Genomic DNA, 20,578 nt, shown 5'->3' on the forward strand with positions numbered 1-20,578 from the left:
CATTGTCTTGCATTAGGAGGAACCCAGGGCCAACTGCACCAGCATATGGTCTCACAAGGGGTCTGATGATCTCATCTCGCTACCTCTGGCGAGCACATGGAGGGCTGTGCGGCCCCCCCAAAGAAATGCCACCCCACACCATGACTGACCCACCGCCAAACCGGTCATGCTGGAGGATGTTGCAGGCAGCAGAACGTTCTCCACGGCATCTCCAGACTCTGTCACGTCTGTCACGTGCTCAGTGTGAACCTGCTTTCATCTGTGAAGAGCACAGGGCGCCAGTGGCGAATTTGCCAATCTTGGTGTTCTCTGGCAAATGCCAAATGCCCTGCACGGTGTTGGGCTGTAAGCACAACCCCCACCGGTGGACGTCGGGCCCTCATACCACCCTCATGGAGTCTGTTTCTGACCGTTTGAGCAGACACATGCACATTTGTGGCCTGCGGAGGTCATTTTGCAGGGCTCTGGCAGTGCTTCTCCTGCTCCTCCTTGCACAAAGGCGGAGGAAGCGGTCCTGCTGCTGGGTTGTTGCCCTCCTACGGCCTCCTCCACGTCTCCTGATGTACTGGCCTGTCTCATGGTAGCGCCTCCATGCTCTGGCCACTACGCTGACAGACACAGCAAACCTTCTTGCCACAGCTCGGATTGATGTGCCATCCTAGATGAGCTGCACTGCCTGAGCCATTTGTGTGGGTTGTAGACTCCGTCTCATGCTACCACTAGAGTGAAAGCACCGCCAGCATTCAAAAGTGACCAAAACATCAGCCAGGAAGCATAGGAACTGAGAAGTGGTCTGTGGTCCCCACCTGCAGAACCACTCCTTTATTGGGGGTGTCTTGCTAATTGCCTATAATTTCCACCTATTGTCTATTCCATTTGCACAACAGCATGTGAAATTTGTCAATCAGTGTTGCTTCCTAAGTGGACAGTTTGATTTCACAGAAGTGTGATTGACTTGGAGTTACATTGTGTTGTTTAAGTGTTCCCTTTATTTTTTGAGCAGTGTACATTTGTTGCAGCGATTCAGTCAAAAAAATAGTCCTGAAAGCGTACCCATAATTTAATTATCCAGACATCTAGATTCCAATATTATGTGCCATATTGCCCTTAGCCCCCTCTTCCAGTACACTAGTTTTATATTGTTACAGTCCCTCACCTTTAGCTGCACTGTGGAGTTTAAGTTAATATTTTTAGCACTGAGTGTCCCACTTGTACTAGAAGCTGTGGCAACATTTACAGTTTAGTCATTTAGTAGATGCTTTTATCCAGAGAGACTTACAGTAGTGAGTGCATATTTTTTTTTTCATACTGTTCCCCGGGGGAATCGAACCCACAACCCTGCTCTACCAACTGAGCCACACAGGCGACAACATGCAAGATGTCAAGAACGCAGCTGCCTAATAGGATCAATCTTTTTGGTTATCTCCTTGAAGGTTCTATCACCAAAGAGGTCTTCAGAATTAATGGCTTTCTCTCTGTCATGACTACAGCAGTACATATGAGAAGTGCAGAGAGGAACAGAGAGATCTTGTCCCAATATGCTTAAATAGCTTCCTTTCCTTGTTTCCTATCACCACCACAGGAAAAAAACAAAGGTCAGGTAGGCATGGAAAAGAGACTATTGGGTCAGAGCAACAGATGAGTGATCCCCTCCTGATCAACCCAAACATCAATCTTCCTCTGACTCTGGGCATGTTGGACTCATGGAGTAGCCCAAAAACACAAGGTCTGCTCGGGGTGGTATCAGCGGGTGGCCTGGTTTCACAATCTCAAACCCTATGTAGTGGAAAGTCCTGGTAAGGAGTGCTGGAAAGACGTAGAAAACATAGGATTGTTAACGTGACTGTTCAGACAGTCTCTAAATTCAGTTTCCCTTTTTCAATGTTAGTGTGCACTTTGCATTATTCCTGATGGTTTTTTTTTAACACCAGTAAGGTTAGAGGTCACTAACGTGACATTCATTTTTATCAATAAATCATTCAACTAATTGAATGTGTCTAATATAAAGCACATAAAACATTTTTATTTCACCTTTATTTAACCAGGTAGGCTAGTTGAGAACAAGTTCTCATTTACAACTGCGACCTGGCCAAGATAAAGCAAAGCAGTGCGACACAAACAACACATGGAATAAACAAGTGTACAGTCAATAACACAATAGAAAAAAAAGAAAGTCTATATACAGTGTGTGCAAATGGCGTGAGGACTTAAGGCAATAAATAGGCCATAGTAGCGAAGTAATTACAATTTAGCAAATTAACACTGGAGTGATATGTGCAGCTGATGATGTGCAAGTAGAAATACTGGTGTGCAAAAGAGCAGAAAAGTAAATAAAAACAATATGGGGATGAGGTAGGTAGATTGGATGGGCTATTTACAGATGGGCTATGTACAGCTGCAGTGATCGGTTAGCTGCTCAGATAGCTGATGTTTAAAGTTAGTGAGGTAAAAATAAGTCTCCAACTTCAGCGATTTTTGCAATTCGTTCCAGTCACTGGCAGCAGAGAACTGGAAGGAAAGGCAGCCAAAGGAGGTGTTGGCTTTGGGGATGACCAGTGAGATATACCTGTTGTAGCGCGTGCTACGGGTGGGTGTTGTTATCGTGACCAGTGAGCTGAGATAAGGAAGAGCTTTACCTAGCATAGACTTATAGATGACTTGGAGCCAGTGGGTCTGGCGATGAATATGTAGCGAGGGCCAGCCGACGAGAGCGTACAGGTCACAGTGGTGGGTGGTTTATGGGGCTTTGGTGACAAAACAGATGGCACTGTGATAGACTGCATCCAGTTTGCTGAGTAGAGTGTTGGAGGCTATTTTGTAAATGACAAATGACAGTTTTACGTGGGTATGTTTGGCGGCGTGAGTGAAGGAGGCTTTGTTGCGAAATAGGAAGCCGATTCTAGATTTAATTTTGGATTGGAGATGTTTAATATGAGTCTGGAAGGAGAGTTTACAGTCTAGCCAGACACCTAGGTATTTGTAGTTGTCCACATATTCTAAGTCAGAACCGTCCAGAGTAGTGATGCTAGTCGGGCGGGCGGGTGCGGCAGCGAACGGTTGAAGAGCATGCATTTAGTTTTACTAGCTTTTAAGAGCAGTTGGAGGCCACAGACGGAGTGTTGTATGGCATTGAAGCTTGTTTGGAGGTTTGTTAACACAGTGTCCAAAGAAGGGCCAGATGTATACAGTACACATTAAAGAAAATGTGTCTAGACTTCGACATACCTTGATCCACTCTGCTTTTGGAGAACCACAGAAACACATGGCTGACTCCTAACTTTTCTTCCGAGAACATGAGGAGACTGGTGAGTCTGATAAGAGAGAAGAGGGGAAAGAAGATAGGGGTGTATCTCAAATGTAAGTGTTGCTCCTTTGTGTTCCCTTCCATACTCATGTACACTGTAATATACAGGATTCTCCCAAAGTAGTCCTCTGGGGCTCCACCCAGTACAGCACATATCCAAGCTGCAGGCTAAGGTTAAATCTAGACTTGGTTTCCTCTATTGCAATCGCTCCTCACCCCAGCTGCCAAACTAACCCTGATTCAGATGACCATCCTACCCATGCTAGATTACGGAGACATAATTTATATGTCGCCTTTCGATCGGCACCCTGGTAATTCTGTATACCCGTCGCAGGACCCACTGGTTGCTTTTTAAAACCCTCTTAGCCCTCCCCCCTTCGATAGCTCTCCGAGTGGCTAGATGTTTTGTACCATTTGGAACTAGCTGCAAAAAACACTCAAACTGGACCGTTTTATCTCCATCACTACATTTGAAGACTCAATCATGGACACTCTTACTGACACTTGTGGCTGCTTCAGGTGCTGTATTGTTGTCTCTACCTTTTTGCCCTTTGTGCTGTTGTCTGTGCCCAACAATGTTTGTACCATGTTTGTGCTGCCACCGTGTTGTGCTACTACCATGTTGTCATGTTGTGTTGCTGCCATGCTGTGTTGTCATGCTGTGTTGTCATGTTGTGTTGTTGTCTTAGGTCTCTTTATGTAGTGGTGTCTCTTGTCGTGATGCGCGTTTTGTCCTACATTTTTATTTCTAATCCCAGCCACTGTCCCCGCAGGAGGCCTTTTGTCTCTTGAAAGGCCGTCATTGTAAATAATAATTTATTGTTGTTTGAAAGTGCACGTTTTTTCATTTAAAATCTTTAAAATGTATTTTTTTAGACTTAATTCCAGCCTTACTGATGGCATAATGCATGGTTATAACAGGTGTATGTATGCATGACTATAAAGCCAGCGAGGATAGATGGCAGTTCCTCCTCACCCCTCTTTGCTGCCCTCAGGGAGTGACCCCTCTGGTATCTCCAGGAAGAGGCTGTCTGGGGTGAACATAGTCTCCCAGCATGCATTGCGTTGCTCGCTCAGCTGGTAGTGAAAGTGCTGGATGGGGAGCGATCCATGCACAGAGGTCACCTGGGTCACTGTCAGCCTTCCATCCTTAGAGAGGGATGCAAAACGTGTTGGCACACTGTTCGATATAGAACTTCCACAGTTATTAGATGGACAAGGTTTCGACCCATAACATATGTCTTTGTCAGCTTTCTATCTGGGAACTAGGTAGGTTACACTTTAGCCTGATCTAGCATCTATCTCAAATAAGGGATTCCTGTTGTTATGATTATTGCCTATGAGCGTAATATTTTCTAACCAATGGACCTCCAGCAGAATTACTCTCTTCACCATTGCTGTTTGATTGACACAGTGACTGACATTAACCTATACACATAGCGACATTCACCTGTACACATAGCGATATTAACCTGTAAATTACACATAGCGATATTCAAGCCATTCTCTGGTTGTTCTCCCATTTTGAGTCATTCCAGGCAGTCTAGGATGAAACTTGTCCTTGTGTACAAGGGTCACTTGTTCACTACTAAAAGTAGCAAGGATTAACCTAACTTTAAGAGCATGCTTTTGGGTGTGTGTAGGAATGCTGAGTGTCTTTGGGCTCGTGTCATTTTGTGGTTCACTAGCTTTCTGGGTTAATGAGAGTGGGTTTTGGCGCCTGACACAGTGACCCACATCCCTGAACATGTTAACAAGTAGCTAAAAAGACCATGTAAACCGACTGCAGTCTCTCAAATGGTAGATGGAGCATAGATCAAGTGAAGGGCCTGTGGGCTTCTGGCTATAAAGCTAAACAGTAAGATGCAATGTATCTTTTGACAAAATTAGCAAATTTTTTACATTCATCTTTGGAAAATCCTCATGGTTATTAAAACAGACATCCTTCCTAATTTCTTCCCTTATGACCTATGTGTTTGGATTAGTGAAATTCAAGTTTCTAACCCCATTGCTTTAACCAATCCTATTCTCTCAGATCTTTGATTGATAACTTCAATGGAGGAAGAATACATTGTTTGGCTATTGGGATGGGGCCCTATAGGGACTCACTTTGTGAAGGAGCACATGGAGAGGGGGATCCATGCCAGTCCCTCGCCCACCTGGGATCTTCAGCGGTGGGTGAGGGGCGTCAGGAGCACCACAGAGGCCCTGGAGCCTGGCGTTTGGAGCAGCCCATATACGACACCAACATGGGACTGGCGGTACACAGAGCAACAAGGTGAGGTTGGGTAAGTCATGCTAAAGTTATTGTAATATAAGTGGCTTTGGATAGGATGGTCAGTTAGCATAGGGTACCAGTTCAAATAAAAACAGTAGAGACACTAGCCTGACCAAAAAAAGCCTTTCACCTCAGAGTGCTATTGTACTGTATATGCAGGCTGGGATTAAAGCTACGTAGCCTATTGTACTTCCAATTCAAAATGTAATGAAGAATGTCAGCAGAGTTTGTTCACTCAAAACACCCCACATTTGGCATGCACACTCAAAACTATAGCATGGTTCTATTATTGTACTAAACCAACCTTTAAAAAACTCATTATTTACAGCTCACTGGCAGAGAGGGAATTAGGTCAGGAATTAAGAGCCTGGCTAGGAAACCATGACCTAGTGTGTGCTAGTGGACATGTAACCTCTAACCTGACCTATATACCAGTGGAGGCTGCTGATGGGGAGGAAGGCTCATAATAATGTCTGGAACGGAGCAAATGGAATGGCATCAAACAAATGTATTTGATACCATTCCACTGACTCCGCTCCAGCCATTACCACAAGCCTGTCCTTCCCAATTAAGGTGCCACCAACCTCCTGTGCTGTATACTGAAAACACATCACAACAAGACACCTATAGAACTTTCTAGAAAAGTAGGGCTCAGGTCCATCTAGCTATCTAACTGACCATCCACATATTATTAACAGCATCTTAGTGTGCTGCACTGTGGGAGGAGAGAGTCTACTATCCATTCAAGCAAGGGTACTATTTCTGAGTGGCTTATCTAATTCTCTAGGGGGGAGGAGTCTGCATAAAGGAGCGGTTGTGTAACAGGGACAGATCCGGTGGCTGGAATTGTGCTGTGGCAGAGATTCGCATAGCCCTACTATGTGCTGTGAATCAAATCAAATTGTATTGGCCACATACACATGTTTAGCAGATGTTATTGCGGGTGTAGCGAAATGCTTGTAACGTTTAAAAAAGGAGACTGAAGGAAAAAAATGATGCAAAGAAACTGCTCTATGCAAAGAACAAAACTATGTTACAGTGATGTAAAATGGAGATGGATTTGCTATTGATATTTTGTCATTGGATAGTGGTTCATTAATCATTCAAATGAAGCTGTTGAGCCAGTAGTCAATAAAAGTGATTCCTGAGGCATGCATGATGCACTGTTTTGAGGAACACTGGGCAACACGGGTTTCAGACTGTCTACAGATGTTGGCCTTATCCCTGTTTTGAATGCATGTACGTTTCACAAATTGGATATTATACCTGGTGACCTACACGAGTCATTATTATCAGATACACAGGTCACAGGATATATAGATTTTTTAAACTTCAAATAACAATCACTTTAAGTAGCTAGCTATCTGTAATAGAACAATCTGTTGAAGAAGTGCACAATCTCACCCTTAAAAAAACAGCATTAATTATTGTAGGAATTACACCAACAGAATAGCTGCAAAAGTGTTGTTGCTCTGTAGAAAGTAAGATATTCCTGTTTTTAGACAGCAGCATATTTCACCATACATTAAGTTTGCAATATTAATTAATATATTTGCTAAATGTTGTCCAAATCATGTAATCAATCTGCTCCGCAAATTATACCATCAATAATATCAGGAACTCTTACCTCTCTTCAGTGGCAGACATGAGAAAATAAAAAAATATGAAAAGGGAATTTCCTTACAACCAAAACAATGGCTATTCAATAGACGTTCGGCAGAATAATTCACCATCCGTGAAGCGCCTAGTAGTCCTAAAGACGGTCCTATTTTTCTGTTGCAGGGCAGCGCAGATGGAACTGGACTGCTGTCGGACTCGCCTGTGTGCACCGTGTAAAGACAAACTGGAATCCTGACAGCAGTTCCCTGGTGAGCAATCCGACACATCTCCAGCAGATGGTGCTACAACACCTAACAGTAAAACAAGTGTATGCGGAAATCAAAACGTAGTTACAAAAAAAGTCTAGAAATGCGGAAATCGAAAGGTAGTTACAAAAAAAAGTCTAGAAATGCGGAAATCAAAACGTAGTTACAAAAAAGTTCCCCAAAAACTTCGACACTGTATTGAAGACGAGCAGCTGCTGAACCCAGCTATCAAAAGTCTTCGTAGTGTAAATGTAACCGACTGAGTAGGCATAGCTATATAGCTCCTGTCACCCAATGGCAGGCCTTCAATGTGTAAATGTGAGTATTATTGCACAGTTCCTGGAAAAGTTGTCCATTATTACTTGGCAGGGCCTGACGATGTTAGCTAGCTCACTTTAGCGCACGCTCAGTTGTCATATTTAGCCAGCTAAACTCACTGTAACATTTAATATAATTGATTCATAATGTCAACATGAAAAAGAATGACATGTCATATAGACCGGTAATACTAATGCACACCAGACCAACGGAAGGCTTGGTTTAGGCATAGCCTAGCATTTTCCAGACCAGGGATGGGCAAACTCCAGTCCTTGGGACGGTTTTTCAAAACATTTTGGGGGATCAGAAGGATCCGGATTCTGTAATCCTCATTTTTGCTATCCAGGACCAAATCGATCTGTCTGTTTTTGAGCCGATTTTCCAGAAAATAATTGGATAGGATCATTCTGATCCGGATACTACAATATCAAGGTCACAGAATCCAGGTGTTCAGTGCTTTGAACAGGCCTACACCTCGCCATCTACTGGACAGGTTGTGTTACTACTTCTTCATTGTCATAGAGAAACATACATGAGTTAAACCACATGAATAAGATACCTTGATTCACAATAGTAGAGCCTGCATTTCACTTGTAAGTAAATGGATGTATTTATTTGACACTTCTCAATATAACAACTCACCACATTGGCTTACCTATACTGTGGTCAATTTTATTTCTTTTTTTACCTTTTTTTTAACTAGGCAAGCCACATTCTTATTTACAATGATGGCCTACTGGGGAACAGTGCCTTGTTCAGGGCATTAACATAATGAACCTTTGGTTTTCAGATGGAAGAACGTTTTTGATAAACCTCCCCTGAGTTACATTGATATTTCTTGGTTGTAGTGCCTTTCACCTTTCTAAATCTACCCTCCTAGTGGAATCGAGATAATCCAGATTTTTGGGATCAAAACTATCCTAATCACTACCTTTGAGTTTTGAAAAATGACCTAAAATCCATGATTTAAAGGTCAGATTGGATGACCAATTCCTTATCCCTATCCGGAGGATCAGAATCCAATTTTTCAGTTTTGTAAAAAAAACTATTCTAATCCTATCCGATAGGGGTAATGCAATCAGATAACTTTTGAACAACCATCCCCAGGGGTCTGATTGACGCACTTTATTGCCACACTCTACCAACACACTTGACTCCTAAAACTGCTTATCATGGGCTTCAGTTTAGAATGCAATATGTTTAATCAGTTGTGTAATCATTGGTCCAAAACGTTTTGCAACGAAAAATAAGAGTTTCTATTGGACAAATTCAGTTAGGTCCCTCCCCATTTCGTTCCATTTGCTTCTGTTTGGTACCTAGTGAATACACCCCAGGTGTGTGAGCGGCTCCAGAGCTATATGTGTAATGTCTTAATAAAACTCAGTTTGGCTACTCCAGAACATGAGGCAGAGGACTTAAACGGGCCAACAAACAGTCAAAGCTATTGTCACAGCCATTACTAAGTAAATATCCAGTGATTAAGGTGTGCAGTGCAGGTTGGAGGCATATTCATACATTTAAATTAACACTAATAAATAAACATTTTAGTTTGTGAAGAAACGCCAGTTCTCTAGAGAATAAAGAGACATTGACATTATACAATCCCCATTCTTTCTTAGTTTTTCTCAAGTGAATTACAAACTAGGAACGTTATTTCTTCTTCTTGGTGCAGAGCATTATTTGGTTGAGAGGAAAAGTCTTCTGCCAAAACAAGTTCTCAAAATATTTGATGTCTGACCTGATTGTTCTTTTCAGATGGATACAATATACAACCTTCTCCGGCAGCACAGACTGGACGCCTACTATCACAAATTCCTCTCTTTGGGTGTCCAAGATGAGAGAGATTTCACCGATGGCGTAAATGGTGAAGATTTAGACAAAATGGGTAAGGTCACAGACCGGTTACTGACTCGGGTGATTTAAAGTATCCCATCATGCCAACAACTGCATTATTCCTCTGTAAACAGTTTTGATTGTTCATATGTAAACTGTTCTGCTTGTTCATATGTAAACTGTTCTGATTGGTCATATGTAAACTGTTCTGCTTGGTCATATGTAAACTGTTCTGCTTGGTCATATGTAAACTGTTCTGCTTGGTCATATGTAAACTGTTCTGCTTGGTCATATGTAAACTGTTCTGATTGGTCATATGTAAACTGTTCTGCTTGGTCATATGTAAACTGTTCTGATTGGTCATATGTAAACTGTTCTGATTGGTCATATGTAAATTCACTATTTAAAAAAATAAAATAATAATTGGTTGTCTCACTCACCATAGACATGCATTCAACTTGTCCAATGCCCCTAATTTGCTAACAGGTTTCAGTCAAGTAGAGAAGAATTGTTTTGAAAAAAATGAAAGATTTCATCCGAAGACTCAGAGCGCCACAGCAAGCGATGCCTGTACAAAAACCAATGGAGTCTTTCCGACTGTGGTACACATACCCCCACTGTCCTGAGCTGAAAGAGATCACAGGTGAGACATACACCATCTTTATGTAGTCCTTATAGGAAAGAGGGGAGAAATCAAAAGCATCACATCACTAACTATCCTTACTCCCTTTTGTACAATTTTGAATGCAGACATGGATCCTGCTACAAACACAGTTGAAGGTCTGATGCTAAGGATCTGTCACCAAGAGGGCATTGAGAACTCTAAAGCTGTGTGCCTCTACACAGTTGAGGGAATGCCTCTAACTGATGATCCTTTCTTCAACACATGTCAGTTAACCAGATACAGTTTGCATAGTTTTCTTATTTCACTCAGTTCCCATCATTTTTGGCCCCATAACTGTATCACAGCTATACAATCAAATGCATGTAGCCTCTAAGACATATTTGCATGGTACAACACTTTACAGTATATAATGATACAAATCATTGTATACGTCCATTTGAAAGGGTTGGTAATTCTTGTCTACTTCAGTATAATCTGAGTGAAAAGAAGCTTGTGTAATGACATGGACCATCCCTTGTGTTGGCATGCATCTTCTATTTCACCCATTAGGGTCTTTGAAAGACAGGCACATTGAAAATGGAAGTGAGCTCTATGCCATGTTTACACCCAAGGAGAACTTGAGACAAGCCCTGCTAGTGCCACTGCAAGAGATGACTGACATGACAGGAGAGGATAATGTTCGATGCCACATCATGCTCAAGGTGAATTCATCTTTACATTGGTGTACTCTATTGGATCTGCGTTCCATACACAGATGGTTACACGTTGACTGGTGAAGTGGGGGGAAGTTTTTTCAATGCCACATTCTGTGTTTGTTACCGTACACACTGAATTCCGGATAAAGCACAAATCAGCTATTACTGTAGCCTACATTTTCCCAAACCTGTGTGTATGAAAGGGTGTGATCCCTGGATTTCTTCGTAAATCATTGCTGTCCTTTATTTAAAGGTAGACTCAGCGAAATGATGTTGCCAAGAGCAGCACTGCAAATATTGCGATGAGCGCGATGCAATACTTTGCTCAAATCAAATTTTATTTGTCACATGCGCCGAATACAACAGGTGTAGATCTTACCGTGAAATGCTTACTTACAATCCCTTAATTAATCAAACGCAGTTCAATAAATATTTACTAAATAATAAATACGATGAAATCAAAAAGTAACACAAGAAAATGACATAACAATAAGGAGGCTATATACAGGGGGTACCGGTACCGAGTCAATGTGCGGGGGTACAGGTAGTGGAGATCATTTTCTTTGTCACGCACAGTATCTGCTACAAGGCGTTAGTTATGGGACCAAAACAGCTGAGAAGTCTTGCCTTGCACTCTTTAATTCACCCACTATGCTGTTTACTTTGTGCATCTACGTCATCCCACTGAGTCTACCTTTAATACTTTTATACACTGCTCAAAAAAATAAAGGGAACACTTAAACAATACAATGTAACTCCAAGTCAATCACACTTCTGTGAAATCAAACTGTCCACTTAGGAAGCAACACTGATTGACAATAAATTTCACATGCTGTTGTGCAAATGGAATAGACAACAGGTGGAAATTATAGGCAATTAGCAAGACACCCCCAATAAAGGAGTGGTTCTGCAGGTGGTGACCACAGACCATTTCTCAGTTCCTATGCTTTCTGGCTGATGTTTTGGTCACTTTTGAATGCTGGCGGTGCTTTCACTCTAGTGGTAGCATGAGACGGAGTCTACAACCCACACAAGTGGCTCAGGTAGTGCAGCTCATCCAGGATGGCACATCAATGCGAGCTGTGGCAAGAAGGTTTGCTGTGTCTGTCAGCGTAGTGTCCAGAGCATGGAGGTGCTACCAGGAGACAGGCCAGTACATCAGACCTGGAGGAGGCCGTAGGAGGGCAACAACCCAGCAGCAGGACCGCTACCTCTGCCTTTGTGCAAGGAGGAGCAGGAGGAGCACTGCCAGACCCCTGCAAAATGACCTCCAGCAGGCCACAAATGTGCATGTGTCTGCTCAAACGGTCAGAAACAGACTCCATGAGGGTGGTATGAGGGCCAGACGTCCACAGGTGTTGGTTGTGCTTACAGCCCAACACCGTGCAGGACGTTTGGCATTTGCCAGAGAACACCAAGATTGGCAAATTCGCCACTGGCGCCCTGTGCTCTTCACAGATGAAAGCAGGTTCACACTGAGCACATGTGACAGACGTGACAGAGTCTGGAGACGCCATGGAGAACGTTCTGCTGCCTGCAACATCCTCCAGCATGACCGGTTTGGCGGTGGGTCAGTCATGGTGTGGGGTGGCATTTCTTTGGGGGGCCGCACAGCCCTCCATGTGCTCGCCAGAGGTAGCCTGACTGCCATTAGGTACCGAGATGAGATCCTCAGACCCCTTGTGAGACCATATGCTGGTGCGGTTGGCCCTGGGTTCCTCCTAATGCAAGACAATGCTAGACTTCATGTGGCTGGAGTGTGTCAGCAGTTCCTGCAAGAGGAAGGCATTGATGCTATGGACTGGCCCGCCTGTTCCCCAGACCTGAATCCAATTGAGCACATCTGGGACATCATGTCTCGCTCCATCCACCAACGCCACGTTGCACCACAGACTGTCCAGGAGTTGGCGGATGCTTTAGTCCAGGTCTGGGAGGAGATTCCTCAGGAGACCATCCGCCACCTCATCAGGAGCATGCCCAGGCGTTGTAGGGAGGTCATACAGGCACGTGGAGGCCACACACACTACTGAGCCTCATTTTGACTTGTTTTAAGGACATTACATCAAAGTTGGATCCGCCTGTAGTGTGGATTTCCACTTCAATTTTGAGTGTGACTCCAAATCCAGACCTCCATGGGTTGATAAATTGGATTTCCATTGATTATTTTTGTGTGATTTTGTTGTCAGCACATTCAACTATGTAAAGAAAAAAGTATTTAATAAGATTATTTCATTCATTCAGATCTAGGATGTGTTATTTTAGTGTTCCCTTTATTTTTTTGAGCAGTGTATGAAAACTTTTCATCAACAGGGAGACTTTGAGGTCAAGGTGGACTTGGCAAGTGACACATTACGAGATCTGAGACAGAAGCTCTCTGGTGAAAGTGGAATCCCAGCACATGTCCTCCATTACAAGTAATGTTATGTTCATTAATTCATTTAATCATTAAGGAATTTGTAATACATTTAATAGCATAAAAAACACATACATTTAAAAACCCCAGCACATCTAATATTTTGACTACTGATGGTATCAATACGTTTTCTTTCACAAAGCATCACTAGCCATGATAAGCCATCATTATTAAGTCATTATTGATGTTTCTGCAGACGTGAACGCGGTGGAGTTGGACAGACTTTACTAGATTGTGGAATCAATGAGGAGTCAACAGTGGGCTTTTCTTTGTCCTCCTTCCCTGATGAGCATCCAGACACTATGGAATTCTACTTCAATGATGTCGTATCCTCAGTGCAACAATCCCAGAAAGGACTCAGGGCTTTCTTTTCTTCACTTTATGCCATTGTGAGATATTCCAAAATGTATTACACTGTCTTGTCATGTTTGACCATGCTCAGGCCAAGCGTGCAACAGGGTTCCTTTGCTTGTCTCATTGGTTTTGATGTGGACTTCGTCCCCTGCTATAACACATTCGATGCTTTCCCCCTAATCTTTACAGAACGATAGAGAAGAACGTTCTGGAGATGGATTAAACAAAGTGACTGCATACATTCGAAAGCTCAGTGGGTGCAATCCTTTGGCCCAAAGTTTGCATCGGCTGTTGTGCAGAAATGAGGTTGGAACAAGGACCCAGAAGGTGATATATATTTTGTCACAAAAGCATATAAATATAATATCATTTAATATGTCCACAAATGTATTAATAAAATGTATACATTTGTTTTAGGTTGCTATCGTTGAAGGATTGTACAATCTTTTCAGAGAGCTGTTGCCAAGCCTCCACAAAAGAAGAGGTGACAAAATCATTGAAGACTCTGAGGTTTTTGAGAATGCACCAGTGTGCTGGGCCCACCTGTTATCTGAAGCAAAGGTGTGCCCATTGTCTTTTGAGATGCTGTTGATTAAAGCTGTTTCTACTGTAGCCTACTGAAACACGTTATGAAATAACTTAAATGGTGAATTGAGATACTGCACCTAGACTTTACAGGCATAACACTGTGTACATGTATCATACAAACCCCAGTGTAATAATTACTTTTGACCTTTCTATCTACCCTAGAAAGAAAGTTCACAACATGAGGTCTATGTACCCATAGTCTTGTACTCTCAACCTGGAGAACGTTTCTGCGACCCAGTTCGAGTACCTGGGTTACCAGATGTCTTTGAAAGAGAGTATGTTCTGCAGAAAATCAAAGGTAAAACTAAACATCAGCAATCTTAAGCATTTTTTAATAGTTTTACGTAGCATGATCTTTAATTGCATGATTTACTGTTTTCCCATTGTTAAGATGGAGAGAGAATCCCAAACTGCTCTGTGGAGATCCTAACAGAGACTTCAATGTCTAGAGCCTCTGATGTTGAAAGGATTTTGCTCAGTCTGCCTCCATTCATCAAAACATTCCCTAAGTGGGCTTCATCTGGACTTGTGACTGGCCAAAAGTATGTATGATTCCTCTTTACATTGCTTTTATCACACAATAAGTTCTATATAAATATATGTGTTGATAATAATGCTAAGTGTCGAATAAAAATTAAAGCTTTCAGATTATTCTCGATGACACATTTGCCAAGATGAAGGAAAAAGTGAAAGAATATGTTAATCTGACAGTGACTCCAGCATTACAGTTGAAGGATGTTGGAGTATCTGGACCACGTCTGATTTTCTTGGAAGAAAGTAGGCTTTATTTTATTTATCCTTTGTTTAACTAAGCAAGTCAATTAAGAACACATTTTTATTTACAGTCGCAAGGCAGCAACACATGACAACACAGCATGGTAGCAACACAACATGGTACGAACATTATCGGGCACAGTCAACAGCACAAAGGTCAAGAAGGTAGAGACAACAATACATCACACAAAGCAGCCACAACTGTCAGTAAGAGTGTCCACGATTGAGTCTTTGAATGAAGAGATTGAGATTAAACTGTCCAGTTTGAGTATTTGTTGCAGTCTGTTCCAGTCGCTAGTTGCAGCGAACTGAAAAGAGGAGCGACCCAGGGATGTGTGTGCTTTGGGGACTTTTAACAGAATGTGACTGGCAGAACGGCTGTTGTATGTGGAGGATGAGGGCTGCAGTAGATATCTCAGATAGGGGGGAGTGAGGCCTAAGAGGGTTTTATAAATAAGCATCAACCAGTGGGTCTTGCGACGGGTATACAGAGATGACCAGTTTACAGAGGAGTATAGAGTGCAGTGATGTGTCCTATAAGGAGCATTGGTGGCAAATCTGATGGCCGAATGGTAAAGAACATCTAGCCGCTCGAGAGCACCCTTACCTACCAATCTATAAATGATGTCTCCGTAATCTAGCATGGGTAGGATGGTCATCTGAATCAGGGTTAGTTTGGCAGCTGGGGTGAAAGAGGAGTGATTACGATAGAGGAAACCAAGTCTAGATTTAACTTTAGCCTGCAGCTTTGATATGTGCTGAGAGAAGGACAGTGCACCGTCTAGCCATACTCCCAAGTACTTGTATGAGGTGACTACCTTAAGCTCTAAAACCTCAGAGGTAGTAATAACACCTGTGGGAAGAGGGGCATTCTTCTTACCAAACCACATGACCTTTGTTTTGGAGGTGTTCAGAACAAGGTTAAGGGTAGAGAAAGCTTGTTGGACAATAAGAAAGCTTTGTTGTAGAGCATTTAACACAAAACCATGGAGGGGCCAGCTGAGTATAAGACTGTATCATCTGCATATAAATGGATGAGAGAGCTTCCTACTGCCTGAGCTATGTTGTTGATGTAAATTGAGAAGAGCGTGGGGCCTAGGATTGCGCCTTGGGGTACTCCTTTGGTGACAAGCAGTAGCTGAGACAGCAGATTTTCTGACTTTACACTGCACTCTTTGAGAGAGGTAGTTACCAAACCAGGCCAAAGACCCCTCAGAGACACCAATACTCCTTAGCCGGCCCACAAGAATGGAATGGTCTACCGTATCAAAAGCTTTGGCCAAGTCAATAAAAATAGCAGCTCAATATTGCTTAGAATCAAGGGCAATAGTGACATCATTGAGGACCTTTAAGGTTGCAGTGACACATCCATAACCTGAGCGGAAACCAGATTGCATACCCGAGAGAATACTATAGACATCAAGAAAGCCAGTCAGTTGATTATTGACAAGTTTTTCCAACACTTTTGATAAACAGGGCAAAATAGAAATAGGCCTATAACAGTTAGGATCAGCTTGATCTCCTTTAAATAAAGGGCGAACTGTGGCTGCCTTCCAAGCAATGGGAACCTCCCCAGAAAGGAGAGACAGGTTAAAAAGGTTGAAGATAGGCTTGGCAATGATAGGGGCAGCAACCTTAAAGAAGAAATGGTCTAAACCATCTGACCCAGATGGTTTTTTGGGGGTCAAGTTTAAGCAGCTCCTTTAGCACCTCGGACTCAGTGACTGCCTGCAGGGAGAAACTTTATAGCAGGGCAGGGGAAAAAGAGGGAGAAGCATCGGGGATAGTCACATTAGAAGGGGTGGAAGATGAGGAAATGTTGGACGGGCAAGGAGGCAGGGCTGAGTCAAATAGGAATCCTGACTTAATGAAGTGGTGATTAAAGAGCTCAGCCATGTGCTTCTTGTCAGTAACAACCACATCATCAACATTAAGGGACATGGGCAGCTGTGAGGAGGAGGGTTTATTCTCCAGGTCTTTAACCGTTTTCCAGAACTTCTTGGTTAGACCCACAGAGAGAGAACTGCTCCTTAAAGTAACTAACTTTGGCCTTCCGGATAGCCTGAGTGCACTTATTTCTTAATTGCCTGAACGAGAGCCCGTCAGCTTGAGTATGCTTGTGCCGAGCCTTTCGCCAAATGCAATTCTTGAGGTGGAGTAACTCTGCAAGATCACGGTCGAACCAGAGGCTGAACCTGTTTTTAATTCTCATTTTCTTTATGGGGGCGTGTTTGTTAACAATACCACTGAAAATATCTAAAAAAGAAGGTCCAAGTGTCTTCGACAGAGGGGATCAAGCTGATTCTATACCATTTTACAGAGGCCAGGAAGGCTTGCTCATTAAAGTTTTTTAGCAAGCGTCTATGACAAATCAGGACAGGTCGTTTCACTGAGCAGCCATTATGAACACAGGCTGTAAAACAGTGATCACTAAGGTCATTACAGAGAACACCAGACTGATACCTATCAGGATTATTTGTGAGGATAACGTCGAGGAGAGTAGCCTTTTCTGGGTGTTTGGAGTCATACCTTGTGGGATTGTTGATAATCTGAGAAATATTTAGGGAGTGTCATTGCTTTAGGACTTTGTCAGGTAGTTTAAGCATGTCCCAGTTTAGGTTGCCTAGCAGGACAAATTCAGACTTAGTGTAAGGGGCCAGGAAAGAGCTTAGGGCAGGTAGGGTACAGGCCGGTGCTGATGGAGGACGATAGCACCCAGCAACAGTCAACAAAGAACTATTTGAAAGTTTAATTCTTAAAACCAGCAAATCAAATTGTTTGGGGACAGACTTGGTGGAGACAACCGAGCACTGAAGGTGATCCTTGGTAAAGATTGCCACTCCCCACCTTTGGAAGATCTGTCTTACTGAAAAAGGTTATAACCAGAAAGGTTAACATCAGTATTCAAAACACTCTTTCTTAACCACGTCTCAGTAATTACCAACACATCTGGATTGGAGCTGTGAACTCAAACTTGATCCATTTAGGTAATAAGCTTCTAGTGTTAACATGCAGAAAACCCAGGCTTTTACGAGAGCAGAAATCAGTGAAGCAGATATCAGAGCACGAGTCAGAATTGGGGCTAGCAGTTGTAGATGGGCCAGGGTGTACATGCACATTCCAGATATCATCAACAGTAATACAATCAAGGCACGGCATAGGACAGGGAGAGCTCTGCAGTACTGATTTATGACATCTGAATGTGCATCAGATGGCAACAAGATCATATTGTACAGCAATTTCATCAGGTAACATGAATACAAAGCCGGTGAGAGGTGGCTAGAAAAGGATGGTAGGCCAAAAGTCTGTGTAACCAATAGAGAGTCAGAGCCCCGAGTCTGGCAACAAACACAGTCTGTCCCACGGTTGGGTAAAGAAAGTGTGTAGTCAACAAAGTACTGGGCCTTGTTTCCTAATGTATCAGGGACGTTCCGTTTGAATTTAGCCAATGTTTTAGATATTCCTGCAATAATCTATTTAAATGTCCTTAGGGGGTAGGATGTTAGCATAAATTTGCAAATCTAAAATAATTATTGGGAAATAATTAACTCAAGTTATCCAATTTGTGATATTTTGGACTGAACCCAGGCCTCTTGAAGGACGCCTCATAGTCTGTGTTGGTGTCATTTCAAGTTTTATTGCCACGTGCACAAATACAGTGACATGACTTAATTGCAAGCTCTTTCCCAACGATGCAGTAATCAATATCAGTAGTACTATAAAGTCAAGTAGAACAAAAACACACAGTAAATATTTGAAACACTTGAAACTTTACTGTGTGCTCTGAAACATAAGTAGTGTTTATGTTTTTGAGTGGGCTCTGCTTATTTATGATCCGTTTTAGAAGAATATAAACGTCCTGCTTCGGCTGTCTCGTTATTGTAAAAGCTGGACTATTATCGTCATTTGGTTGTCATCTAATGATTGGTTGCAGGTTGTTTTTGGAGAAATACTTGTTTGTTGTATTTTAACAAATGCCTCTCCTTGACAGATAACCTTGGTGTTTACATCTGTAAACAAAAAGGATCTCCTCAGGATATCGACGTTTTTGATTGCTTAGCTATGAAATTCAAAACGTTGAATGTGGACGAGTTGGCAAATGCGTAAGTACCTCCATCTGAAAATGTGCCAAATACTTTGTTTGCGATGACATGAAGCATCACAATAACTGGTGGTCTGTTCATGAAGAAAAACATTTGATCAATTCATGAACTGAACTATCTTCTTCATCAAATTTCTGGCCTTAAAGCTGGAATCCTTCATTGAAACAATAACAAAGCAGTCACCCACCTGTGTTTTGGTAAAAAGCTGAGGGATGGACCTGAAGTAATGTAACCACTCTCAAATTCAGAGCAAGTGCTATGTGCGGATGAAATAACCATCCATGACATCAAAATTATAGTTTTAACCATGTTCTGAGGCTATACAGTATTTGTTCACATTTTTTTATTTTTACATTGGGAGTAAAACAATCTTTTATATGTTGGGTTCAGATGGGATATGACAGTTGAACTACGCTCATGAGGCATTTCTAAGTTATATTTTTCACAAATAAATGTGTATATATCATTAATTGATGAGTCCAAAAATGGATGCAGCAACTAATGATTCTAGCTTGAAGCCTGTTCTACCTCCTCCTGTTAAAGTGTAATGGACATGAAAAGTGAAATGTGCTTTACTAGTCTTCAGACTTGTGAAATGCTGTATAATCTAGGTTATCTGGCAGCATAACCAGATTCATTATTTAAAAGCTGGGGTACAGGGCTGAATGGCTTTAATAATGAACAAATGAAATGCACTACAGTCCATAGTATAGTTGTATCTATGGAAACTCAGAAGTGGGTTATATTTCTATGGTAAACTAGTTGCAGCTACAGCTCATAATGCCAGACGTGATGTTCCATGTCCCTTTTATTCCTGATGGGATGTCTTTCATTTCTCTTCAGAATGAGAGACATCAGAAGTGACCTGACCTTCATGACCACCAGGACTCCTAAAGAGGCCATACTGGTAATTCAAGATATTCTGATCAACTGTTGAAGTCGGAAGTTTACATACACTTAGGTTGGAGTCATTAAAACTAGTTTTTCAACCACTCCACAAATGTCTTGTTAACAAACTATAGTTTTGGCAAGTCGGTTAGGACATCTACTTTGTGCATGACACAAGTAATTTTTCCAACAATTGTTTACAGACAGATTATTTCACTTATAATTGTAACGACTGTCGTAGAGAGGTGACCAAGATGCAGCGTGGCACGTGTTCATGATTGATTATTAAATCAAACAAACACTCAAACAAAAAATAACAAAGGGAAACGAAAGCACACAGTTCTGCCAGGTGCAGAAACACAAAACAGAAAACAACTACCCACAAACACAGGTGGGAAAAGGCTGCCTAAGTATGATTCCTAATCAGAGACAACGATAGACAGCTGCCTCTGATTAGGAACCACACTCGGCCCAAAACAAAGAAATACAAAACATAGAATGCCCACCCCACACCCTGACCTAACAAAATAGAGAAATAAA

The 20,578-nt window shown here is 42.2% G+C and overlaps 1 protein-coding gene and 1 pseudogene across 4 annotated transcripts in view; one reads left to right on the forward strand and one right to left on the reverse strand.

Annotated features, from left to right (window-relative positions):
- Positions 1-1,045: 1,045 nt before the first annotated feature.
- Positions 1,046-7,554, reverse strand: LOC106562663 (ornithine decarboxylase antizyme 2-like; annotated as a pseudogene).
- The window catches only part of LOC106587654 (uncharacterized), a 31,401-nt gene continuing 18,376 nt past the window's right edge, over positions 7,554-20,578 (forward strand). For 2 of the 4 annotated variants that reach the window (XM_045689527.1, XM_014176237.2), the window contains exons 1-14: positions 7,554-7,765; positions 9,521-9,650; positions 10,085-10,241; positions 10,349-10,486; positions 10,773-10,924; positions 13,229-13,332; positions 13,528-13,720; positions 13,875-14,012; positions 14,103-14,246; positions 14,436-14,571; positions 14,665-14,815; positions 14,914-15,050; positions 19,039-19,150; positions 19,994-20,057. In XM_045689527.1, the coding sequence (XP_045545483.1) occupies positions 10,121-10,241; positions 10,349-10,486; positions 10,773-10,924; positions 13,229-13,332; positions 13,528-13,720; positions 13,875-14,012; positions 14,103-14,246; positions 14,436-14,571; positions 14,665-14,815; positions 14,914-15,050; positions 19,039-19,150; positions 19,994-20,057 (1,590 nt within the window). In that variant the 5' untranslated portion in view covers positions 7,554-7,765; positions 9,521-9,650; positions 10,085-10,120. Of the gene's footprint in view, positions 7,766-8,019; positions 8,259-9,520; positions 9,651-10,084; positions 10,242-10,348; positions 10,487-10,772; positions 10,925-13,228; positions 13,333-13,527; positions 13,721-13,874; positions 14,013-14,102; positions 14,247-14,435; positions 14,572-14,664; positions 14,816-14,913; positions 15,051-19,038; positions 19,151-19,993; positions 20,058-20,578 lie in introns of those variants that run through there. The other 2 variants (XM_045689528.1, XM_045689529.1) reach the window with 2 other exon arrangements.

The sequence above is a fragment of the Salmo salar genome, chromosome ssa11, assembly GCF_905237065.1.
Source record: "Salmo salar chromosome ssa11, Ssal_v3.1, whole genome shotgun sequence".
Taxonomy (NCBI): Eukaryota; Metazoa; Chordata; class Actinopteri; order Salmoniformes; family Salmonidae; genus Salmo; species Salmo salar.